Consider the following 12,037-nt stretch of genomic DNA (forward strand, 5'->3'; position numbering starts at 1 on the left):
TCATGCTGCTGCTGTGCACATGTGGAGCTCCTGGAGCTGCTGCAGCCTGATTTTTGCACATCGGTGTAAAGTCAAACAATAAATAAAGACTCATCTCGAGATACTTTCCGGGATTACGAGCTGCAGCTTGTACAGAACAGACATACAATTATGGATACACACAGAGCTGCCATTCATATGGAAAATCATCGTTGAAAGAAGCAGAACAAGAAGATGAAAGTGGATGTAGCAAAACATTTAATATTTCTTGGAACACACAAAGCATTGTGTGATGACAGAAAGTGGAAGTGTAGTGATGATACAAAGATTGAATAAAGAAAATGTTGGGAGCCACTGTGATCTCGCTGAAAATGACTCTGAATGAACAATGACAAACCCCCACTGAGCATACCCCCATTCAGCAGTGCACACACACACACACACACACACACACACCAAAGTCACACACTAAAATATCCAGCACACAGTTGCCTCATAGCATTATTGAATTTAAACACCGGCATGTCAATACCCAGAGAAGGAAAGGCGGTGCAGCCGCTGCTCCACATGGGACACGGTCAAACCGTTCATAATAAAAGTAGCCAGGCCGGAAATTCAACATTCGTACCTATGGAGCAGAAGAAGATCCATCTTCAAGACAGATGGTTTATCAGTCGTTTGTCTTTCTTCAAGCTAAAATTTCAGTCATTACTTCCTTTTTAAAGTAGGTTTGAGCCGCATCAACTAATTGATCGATTGATGGGTTGATTGATGGGGGAATTAATTTGCATTTGATCAATGAATCATCAGTCTGTATGTGGCTCACAGTCGTATCTCGAGAACCGTTTCATCGGCTTCACGCTTCAAATGTGTATTGTCAAGGGCCCAAAATGGTGCAGTGTCAGATTCGATGCAATTTGGACACATTCAATATTAAAACATTTTTAATTAACAGTGACAAGCGCTCTGTAGCAGCGGCGGCTGGGATTCATCAATGGGAGTGATGTTGTTGATCACATTCATGAAAACTGATTCTCGAGGTGGAGCTTCACTGAACTTTGAACGAGCGGGTGAGCAGCTCCTTGTGCAGCAGCAGTGGAGCAGCGTCAGGACCGAGTCCAGCAGAGGCTTAACTCACTGCAGGTCACTTTAACAATAATAAAACAGACAAATCTGAAGCCGGCCTCGCCACGCGCCAAACAACCAGCCCATTCCACACAGGCGTGTTAAGAATGGGAGCTGCACTGGTTCAAGTCATCTTTTGAAGCAAAAATAATTGGTTTCATCTTTTCAAATGCAAATATTTTGAGAGGTCTATGTTCTTCTGTGCAGGAAAACTACATTTCTTTACGTTTCGGACAGTTAGTCGGATAAAACAAGACATTTTTAAAGCATCACTAAATGCTCCGGGCAAATGATGATTAACAACAATTTGCTGACAATACAAGTCAATGGTTAATTGACTTATTGAAACAAACTGCCTGTAGATGAATTGATAACGAAGACAATTGTTTGTTGCAGCCCTGACAGGAATCAATGCTTTGAACGTTACCCTCCAGCACCAATCACATGATGAGCAAAACAAATCTAAAACAACAGAAAAAAACAAGTCCACCAAGTCCCTGGTGTCTAAAGAAACAAAGACACCCAGGGCCGTGTTTCAGCCCAAAGAGCCCAGCTCTCCATCTCATTATGTCTGTGATCGATCAACTGATTTACTGATCGATTCAACGAGTCACTGAGCGATCGATGATAAGTCGCACAACTCACATGGAAGCGCTGGCTCACTCATCAGCATCATCACTGGCGCTCATGTATGCCAAGAGATGTGTGTGTGAATGTATGTGTGTGTGTACGTGTATAGGAAGTGACAAGTTGTTCCTGTCCAATGTGACCACATGTATCAATATTTTTCAGTGATCTGTTGCCTCCATCTGTCCTCAAACACACAATGGTGAGATTAAATAATACACACAGACGACGCAGCCTCCTCTCGCCTCGTGAACACTGTGCAAACAGTTGCTTCCACTCTCCCTAAAGAGACTGGATTTCCACTGACAGTAACCCAATGTTCCCCTTGTTTCCCACATGAGGTGTAAGAAGTCATTTTGGGGCTTTTTCAGACTCAGAAGCTGCTTGTTGCTGAGGACTGATCTGCTAAACTGATTCATCCGCCATGCAAGAGGTAAAGAGGAGAAGCACGGGGAGAATTACAAACACGATCTCTCCTCTTCCCAGAACTGAGGATTTAGACTGTGCATCTGTTAGGGCAGACCATGAAGTCACACGTAAAATGCTGGGAGCCACACGAGGTGCACACACACAAACATACACACACACACACACACACACACACATACACACACACACACTACAAGAGGCACATGAACCACGCTGAAAAATTAACGATGTGAGAGGAAGGAGAAAGTCGCAGCACAAGACGTGAGGCAAGTGACACTAGCTGGAAGCAGCCGTCCTCAGGATTAGTCTCTGAGCGCACAGCCGAGTCTCCTCCAGCTCAGCTTCCAGCGGGAAGGATGCAATTACATAACTTCACTCCCAAACTCAGCTCTGGGTAAAAGTGGGAGCGAACGAGCTGCTGAGGGTCGAGAGGGAATTTATAGAATTGAGAATTTAAAAAAAATCATAATATCAGCCAACAAGCCTGGAGACAAGATCCAGGCTTGTTTAACTTGTTCTCATTTGCAACCTGCAGGGGAAACAATCATCTTTCCTCTCCCTGTCCTCTTGTTCTACAGCACAACATGTTCTTAAATAGAAGATCACTGAAACTGTTTCTCACCTGCATGTTTGCGGAGCTGGAGCAGCGACACTGATGGTTTGGATTTCTGCAGAGTGAGACCTCTCTGTGCGGAACCTCCACCTCCGACTGCCGCTCCACTGGATGCGAAGGAATGCGCGCACACACGTTCCCTCTCTCTCTCTCTCTCTCCCTCTCTATCTTTCTCCCACACACACACACATACACACACACACACACGGAGGGGTGGGGGTGGGGTGATGGGAGCCAAGAGAGAAGAAGGAGAGCCCCTTCATCTTTTCTCAGCCTATTGAGAATAAAGTCAACAGGCTGGAAGAGCATTTCAACACCTGGACATATGTTGATCTGGAATATCAGAAAACTGCACAGCTGGCTCCGCACACACAAACAGAGCTGCATGATAATAGGCAGCCATTTAAAAAGCTCAATTATAATGACTTAGTTGAATAGGCTGAATATTTTACAGATCAGTAAAAAGACATTAAAAGGAAGATATTTTTGAATCAATTAATCAAATAGTAAAATGGCAGAAATTTCATTGAAAATCATCCTGATAATCAAACAATTGCTTCAGTGAACATATCACCTATTTGTTTGTTCTTAAATGTTGATTAGTATACACACTTAATACATGTTTTCAACTACTATATTTGAGAGCAGATTTGAATGTATATTAACATATTTATCAACAATTATTCCTCATATGAAGCCTGGAGTTTACTGTGGTTTGTATAAACTATCAATCAATAATATTCATAAATAATTAGCGATACACTACAGCTCACATCTAATCACATAAAGCATTTAGTGAGTTATTACTGTATATAGCCTGATGGGGGGGATGCATCACATCAAACATTTAGAGCTGCAGACTTATTCATTATTGTGAGAAATCTACTAATTAGTCTTACCTGTAGATTACTTAGTAATATTTGCTGCTGGTCTAATATAAAGTAGTGATTAACAAACTGGCAGACTCTGATGTATCTGAGCCAGTAAATTATGCTAAACAACATGTGGCTATATATGCTTTATTAAATCTATTAGTGTAACAGCATCTGAAATAGAGACAAATATTTCACAGTAACAACCTTTTACATTAATATTTCAATTCAACAGTGATCGCTGAGGCCAATGTAGGGATGTCAAGTGAAGAGGAGGAGGGTGTGTGTGTGTACGTGTGTGTGTGTTGCATTAGATTACAGTACGTAATTGTCATGAGAGTGATTGGTACAGAAATGCAATTAAAGCCCTGCTGGAGAATCCGTGTGAGCGACCTTGTCTCCATGTGAAGCTGCCCGGAGGAGAGAGAGGGGCAGAGGGAGAGAGAGAACTAGAGAGAGAGGGAGGGAGAGGGAGAGGGAGAGAAAGACAGAAAGAGAGAGAGAGGGGCTACTGTGCAATCAAGCCAGGTCAAGCATCCTCACACATCATCCTGATTGCATAATGAACAGCAATGAAAATGTAAATAGCCGACGGGATGAATGAGGAAAGGCAATCTGTCTAATAAAGCCGCCTCGTATTAACCCACCAAAGCTGAAGACACGTTTCCACATGTGTCCACACGGGTCCGACAGCACACAGAGGACAAATACACATTCACACACTCTTTAATTTGAAGGTACAGCCTACAGTAGATCAACTAATAGAAAACAGAATTAAAGAATTACAGAGTTGTAGTGGAAGTGGGAATTTATCACCCGGGGCTGCTGACACACTAGAGAAATTGACGCCTGCAGCTTGTTTATAAAGTTTCTTCTTTAAACACCCCATCTTCACTTCTTCACCTCAGTTTTGCTTGAGCTAGAATTTCGCAAACTGATCACCTACATAGACATCAGAGGAAATCAAGACATGACGTCTCCAGCCCACACAGATCTGCAACCTTTTGCTGCAGTTTGATAAGAAAATGATTTATCTGATAGCAGATGTTTCGATTGTTTAACGCGGAACAAACAGGATCAAGTGGAGATGTGAGAAAGGGTCAGGTGGAAGTTCAAATTCTTCTTCTTGAAGTCCTTATCTCTAAAGTGACTTTTAACAAAGTGGTTTTTTTATAGTCTCAGATCCATTAGCATCCTCGTTCTTGCGTCTCCCAACCTTATCTCAGTCTCCGCCTCTCCCTCCCTCCTCCTCTCTGTTTTCCACTTTATCTCTGCCCCAGAAACACACAAACACACACACACACACAATTTTTCATTCTTTAAACCTCCATCTTACCAATGCACACACACACACATACACACATGTATACACACACACACACACACACACACGTTGCATTCAATGAAGGTCCTGTGGGCTCAGTAGGACAAACAATCTGAGCGAGAATCAGTTCCATCACAGAATAAACATGTTGGAAACAGCTGTGGTTGGACGTCAACAGTGGCTCTCTAACCCTGGAGGGACATCAGCTGGTTGAGTGGAGCCATTTAAATCAGTTGTTGGAGCCCCCCCCCCCAAAGGACCTCCATTGTCACAGAGGAGAGATAAAATCCAGCAACCAGGAAACCCACTGTGGGAGGGGGGGTACAGATGTTAGAGTACCGAGAAGCGTGATGTGGAACGCCGATGGATTATAATCACTCTAATACTACCAGGATTCAAAGGTGCGTGTTTACATGAACAGGGTGTTTAACATTTAAGGAGGATAAATCTCTTCAGACAGAAGTTGCGATCGATGCAAATGTTATTTCAGCATTATTTTTAAAAGCCTGACGAAATAAAATAAATATATATAATATAAAATATATTTTTCCTATCCATCAATCATCCTGATTCATATGTGGTTACCCCCTCGGGCAGGAAACACTGCATTAGAAAAAAAGTGCTGTTCCTCATGTGGAAGCAGCTCCCCTTTGGGTGCAGGTGGTAGCCCCCCCCCCCCCCCCCCCGCCCCTGCTGCACATAAGGTTTGTCTTTAAAACTCAACTCTATTTCAAAGCTCATAGTCTTCTGATTGGCTCAGGTGACATTAGAAGAATCCCTAAGTTCTGCTTCGGATGGCGTAGACTGCTGAGGGAACTCCCATGATGCATTGAGCACTTCCATCTCTCTCTGATGTATTTATATCACAGTACTGCTGCATGTCATTAAGTTTGTTTTTTCTAGCATCTGTACTTTGTGCTTTTTCCTCTCTGTCCTCACGCTGCAGGTTCCTCTGACTCCAGAGCTGCAGGACCCAGATCTGCAACTTCAACACTGACACACAAGCAACATCGAGTATCAGAGTTTCCTCATTCATATCGTCAAAGTAATGAACAAGCTTCAAGTGAACATCAGATAGAGAGTTCCACAGCAGCAGGGTGATACTACACACAGTGCAGTGTTAATTCACAAGAACCAAAGAGCAAACCTCACCTTCCAAACGACAACAGCTAAAACATCTTAACGATTTGTTGAAGGCATTCCATCATAATTTGGCTTCTCATCATCTGAGCATTTTTAAACAGATATTTCAGTTTGAAATGTTCACTTAATTTCGCCTTTTCTCCTTCAACTCTAGACAATGTCTTCCCACACACACACTCAGCCCCCCCCCCCCCCCCCCCCCCATCTTTACTGTAAAATAATATGCATGAATACACTGTCAGCTTACAGCCCCTCACTGTGCAGGGAGGTTGGAGGGGGTTGATCATCAAAGCCGTGTAAAATCCAGTCTGCTGTAGACTGAGAGCAGAGAATCCCCAAGAAGGAACCTCACGGCTGAGATGATAGTCAGTTATTTGCTTTCACCTTTAAAAGAAACAGAAGAATAACACACACGCTTGCCCATGCACACACACACACACACACACACGCACGCGCACATGCACACAGCAGCTCGAGAGTAATTCGCCGCTCACAAGGATTTCATGTTTCTATGGAGAAGAAAGTCTATTTCTAGTGGTGATATAAATAGATCTTCCCGTGGCTCCGATGCTTGCGTTCATGTCTGAGTATACCCTGCGGCCTTTACAGTATATTATTTTCTTATCGCAGTGTGCCTCTGTGGACGTGTTTTTCTAAATCACACTGACAAACAATCATCCGCTCTCCTCCTGGGAGTGTGTACGAACGGTTTCCCGGACAAGAGCAGACAACGAGGAGCAGTTTGTCACAGTGACATTGCAGCTGAGGTGACTGGTCCCTGTGCAAGGTGACACTCAGCCGAGGAGGACCGACACCGAGGACAAGTAGATGTGGCTGAGTGTAATTGGCAAAGATGTTGTCACATTCATCCGTTAACTTCCTTTGACCCTCCTCAGATCGGTACAAGCACCGAGATAACAAGCATCTCTCCACCCGGAGGAATGATGTCATATTGAGCTGGATAACGTCCTGAGACAAATGACACCGAAACAGAAGGATTGCTTTTTCCTGATGGCTTATAAGAAAGATAACCGAAAGGCTCGCAGCATCCCCGGGCTTTAGGAAGTGGACACAAAGGAGCGGGGGGGGGGGGGGGGGGGGGGGGGCACCGGCGACTTATTGCGGAGGAGGGAGACAGGGAGCAACTTTGTATCCGTGGAAACAGTTGCTAAGTAGCGAACCGAGGCATCCCTTGAAAAAGAGGGACCAAGATATGATTGTGGGGGGGGGGGGCAACATGCAGGGGGAATGAGGGAATATTAAAATATGTGTGTGTGTGTGTATGTGTGTGTATTATTTTCCCCTTAATGGATTCATCTTTCAAAGATTTCTCAATAAATTGAATTTGAATGCCGTAGATCATGTACCTCCAACCAAGCCCTGCAATCCCCCTCTGAAAACCTCATTTAAAAAAAATCTCTATATTTCCAAATGGTGGAATGAAAATTGAGATGTAATACTTGATGGATTAAGGGGGAGAGAGACTGTGATTTTTGTTTTTCTCTGTAAATGGGTTTGGTGTCACTTGCACCAAAAAACAATCCACAACCGTATTGATTCTTCTTTTCCCACTTGTGCCAATTACACACCTGTGTGTCCCGAGCCAAACCTCCCTCCCTTCTTCCTCCCCATCTGCATCCCCCTCTTCCTCGCTGCTGCTGTGGAACCTGATTGACAGAAAACAGGGACAAAGAGGACAGCCCATTAATATGCTAATCCATGCAGGGACGACTTCGAACACACGCAACGTAGTCAGAAATACATGTGTGTCGACTGTGAGGCACACAGTGTAAAATCAAAGATCGGGGAGGAGGTGGAGGAGGAAGAGGAGGATAAGGGGGGGGGGAGGATGAGGAAGAGGAGTGTGATGTGACTGTAATGTGGGCAGAGAGCTATGGTTGTGGAGGAGGAATCCCCTGTCATCCTCAAACATGTGTGCAGCACAGAGAATGACATGTGAGATATCCAGAGGAGTGACCCGAGTGCTGTGTCCTTGCCATGTGGGGCCTTGCTCTCTCTCCCCTGGCATCAATAATCCATGCGACCTGCTCTGGTGGAGAGACAACAGGGCGCAGAGGGCTTATGTAAGAGAGTGTCAGGTCTGAGAGTCGGGCCAGGATCGATTCCTCCAGGACCTGACCGAGTGACACAAGGGGACGAGACCACACGAGTGTGCACATCTAAAGTAGAGGAGAAGCAGCAGAAGCGTCGGTGCTGTACGTCCACGTCGTCTCGGAACAGAAATACACTTTGTTTTGACATTTGTAATCTACAAGCGGTTCGTTCTGTTGCCGCTTGAGGCCGGTGGCTGTTTGAAGTGGGTTTGAAAGGATGTCGCCGGCATCTCCACGGCTCCACTGACCCGAGGGATGAGCAAGTACACCCCCCCTCTCTCATCCTCTCTCCTCTATCTCAGTATATGTACAGCGCTCTGCAGACTCCCCCTGCCTCGCAGAGAAAGCCTGAGATAGACAGCCAGCGAGAGAGGGTTTCAACCGTATTCCCCTTATCTCCCTGGCCAAAATCCCCCAGCCTCCAGTAAGCAATTTAAAGGCCAGACAGAGACAGAGAGGGAGGGAGTCGGAGGGATTCATCTGAACACTGTGGAGCTCAGGCTCACTATAGAACAGGATACATCCAAACCATACGTACATCAAATACGCAATAACAACAAGGGAATGAAATACTTTTGTTTTCTTATAGGTACACAGTCTGTTTAAGGAGTAAAAGAGGATTTTTAACTGATCTGCAGTCAAATGGTGAGAGCTGTTAATGGAGATTAACTTCAACGATCAAAACCGGAAAACAAGTATCACTGTTTGTGTTTCGTGAGGAAGACTCCAGTGATAAGAGAAACTAGAGGGACTGTCGACAGTGTGCGGGGAACAGAAGACAGAGTCTCGGCCCAGATTTCTGCCGTCAACACCAGAAGCTAGCAAATATTGACTGTTGCCCCCCCACCCCCCCCCCCACCCCCCGAGGCTAATTTGTCATTCGACGATAACCGATGACCTCCCAGGTTTTTCCACTAGCATACTTTCACGGCTAAGCCAGAGCCTTTTGTGTGATGTGACGACTGTTAACATTTCTCCATGCAGAACAGGGCTTCGTGAAGACATCTCAGCAAATGAGCCATCAAGACGTCTTCGTGTATTTGATGTGGTGAGGACGTGTGGGTGCAAACAGGGCTTTGAGGAATCTGTTCCTAATTAACCAAATCAATAAAATCACTATTAAGGCTTCACTGCTACAGGTGCTATCCCAGTGTCGGCCATTAAAAATGTAAAAACAGCTCTCCTGCCTCTGGTGAGAGCAGAAGACTGATACCACTCTCATGTCTGAACAGTAAATATGAAAGAGAGGAAATAAGAAGGAAGAGCGAGTGTGGCTCTGCCCAAAAGTAACTCCACTGTTCTCCTGCCAATACTCAAACACACACTGTTCCAGTACACACCCCTCACTATACACTGACATTTGTTAGTTTAAATGAATCGATTAAATGGAATTCATTTCATTTCATTTGGTATTTTTATTCGACCAGTCAGCATCAGCAGTCAGTCTTATATTCTACATAAAACCAAACTTCGGGCCAATTAAAAATGGATGGCAGTTCGTAGTTGGCCTACGGGCCATAGTTTGGACACCCCTGGATTAGAGCTACAGAAAATGACAGAAAACGTCTTTGAATCTTGTGTATTTGGACTTTTTAGTTTGGTCCATAATCTTACATGAAAGAGGCAAAGTTCAGGATCAACACCGCAGCCAGCCACCAGGGGGCGATCAAGATGATTTGGCCTCACTTTTTGGGGGTGCTTCATCATTATGAACAGGTAAATTCCAAGCTTTAATGTGAAACAACGAAACAAAAATAATATCCTGAGTGAATAAAACTTGACGGAGCTTCAACCATCTACATTAAGGCCGACTGTATTATCTGACTTGGAACTTCTGTAACTGTTATAAAAGTCCTAATATCGCTGTCGGAAATCGGGGCCAATTTGGAAGCGGACACCCCAATCAAGCAGAATCCTCTTAGCTCTGTTCCAGGAAGTAATTAATCTTAACCCGGGTGGCAGTGGTTAATTCAATATTGAGACATCTTAAATTCCTACGCCGCCGCTTTGCTTTATCGGTCACCTCCGAAAATGACAGTCCCATCTTTTCTCTCCGTTCTCTGTCTAAGAACAAACACTTCCTCTCTTATCGGCTCCATCAGACAAAACCCACAGTGGAGCTGTACATTGTGTTTCAGAGAATAAAATATGATGAGTACTTCTTCCCTCAAAGGTTTTCAGAAATAATTCAGCACAGGGTAGAAAGCTGCCGAGAGCTGGTGTATATTTAGACATCCTGAGCAGGCATGAATTATTATAGTGTCAAAATGTCTCTGGCATAAATAAATCCATAAAATAAATGAATAAACAAATAAAATCCTCTTTTCCAGCAGAATGGTTTCAGCTCATGAGAGTCCTGCCCTTTCAGCAGATGAATTCTGTCACTTCACTGGAGTCTGGGATTACACTGGCAGGCAATCTGCTGAAAGCTATAATCTGCTGTGTCGATGCTGCTTTTATTCTCCAGTCAATCAGACGAGGCCCATTTTGGACAAAGAGAAAATGCCTCTTCATATTTATATATATATATTTATATCAGTATATTCACATTTTTGTAATTATAATTACACTGTGCTATTGCATTTTGTTTTACTACTTCCTTTGCACATAATATTCTGTCTATAGTGAAAGTGTATGTACATATCGCTATATTTGTTATATCTTATTACTTAACTGTGCCTACTTTCTCTTGTCATTATGTCTTCTTAGTTTAATATCCACTGCAGTAAAAAGTGGGTTTCCTCTGCGTGGGCCCAATAGAGTTGATCTAATATTATCAGAATAAGGAAGAGAAAGAAAAAGAAAGATGAGAAGATAACGTCTGTTTTACTGAAGTCTAATATTTTGGCCATATTTTGTGGTGAGAAGGAAAATGAGTGTTTAATCAAATGCTGCTGATTTCATGAAATAAAAAACAGAAAAAAAATTCAATAAATATAAGTAGGCTCCACTAGCTGTGGGTGCCAAACATACACAACTGTATCCCACATGTTGTGTTAAAGTTATCAGAGTTAAGTTATTCAACAACTGGAACTTTCTCGTACACAACGTAAAGATTTGGGGTTTCATCACCTGAAACTTCGTAGTATTGTGTTTCCGTTACCTTAAAATGAGACAGTCTTCCAGAGAGACGGCCATTTTGAATAACCGTGATTCTAGGGTAGCCAAGAACAGACAAACTAAGTGAGAACTTTTGTGCTTTTCTAATGGAACCTGAAGGCCACCGTAGTTTTCTACACCTGGAGGAGGAAGGGGCCGGGGCGAGAGCTGTCTATCTGTCCATCCATCTATATATCTATCTATCTATCTATAAACACACCTAAACTCATTAATTATAACATTATGTTGGTTGAATTCTCCCAGATTAAAACAGTAAACATTTACTTTCGACTTCTTAATTGCTTTTGATATCTTTTACTTCAATAACATGCACTACTTGCTATCCTTTTAATGCTTTAAAATCTAATTGCAGATCATAACTCATTGCACCAGTGTTGTAATTGGGGGGAAGCTCATTTAAACAAAGTGCAGTATTATAAACTGTGGTGCAGTAGATGTAAAAAGTGGCAGGAAAAGAAAATAATAAAGTACATATAGGTCTATATTGAGTAAATTCACTTGGTTATATGCCACCACTGTCATGGTATTATAATAAAGTCCCAGCTGGTTTCTACTTAAGTCACATTATTTTGCAGCTGATAAGTTCTATACAGACGAGAGCCAGATGTGTCAGATTAAAGCTTTGTGAGGATTAAAACTGTCTGACTGCACATTAACTCCGGCAGACACAAACGGACAGATAGAAAGTCAA

General features: G+C 43.3%; 1 protein-coding gene across 1 annotated transcript in view; it reads right to left on the reverse strand.

Moving 5' to 3' along the window:
* The window catches only part of LOC133940044 (calsenilin-like), a 33,971-nt gene extending 31,031 nt beyond the window's left edge, over nt 1–2,940 (reverse strand). The window contains exon 1 of the mRNA XM_062381613.1: nt 2,783–2,940. Within this exon, the coding sequence (XP_062237597.1) occupies nt 2,783–2,788 (6 nt within the window). The 5' untranslated portion in view covers nt 2,789–2,940. The remainder of the gene's footprint in view (nt 1–2,782) is intronic.
* Between the last annotated feature and the right edge of the window lie 9,097 nt (nt 2,941–12,037).

The sequence above is a fragment of the Platichthys flesus genome, chromosome 3 (assembly GCF_949316205.1).
Source record: "Platichthys flesus chromosome 3, fPlaFle2.1, whole genome shotgun sequence".
Classification (NCBI taxonomy): Eukaryota; Metazoa; Chordata; class Actinopteri; order Pleuronectiformes; family Pleuronectidae; genus Platichthys; species Platichthys flesus.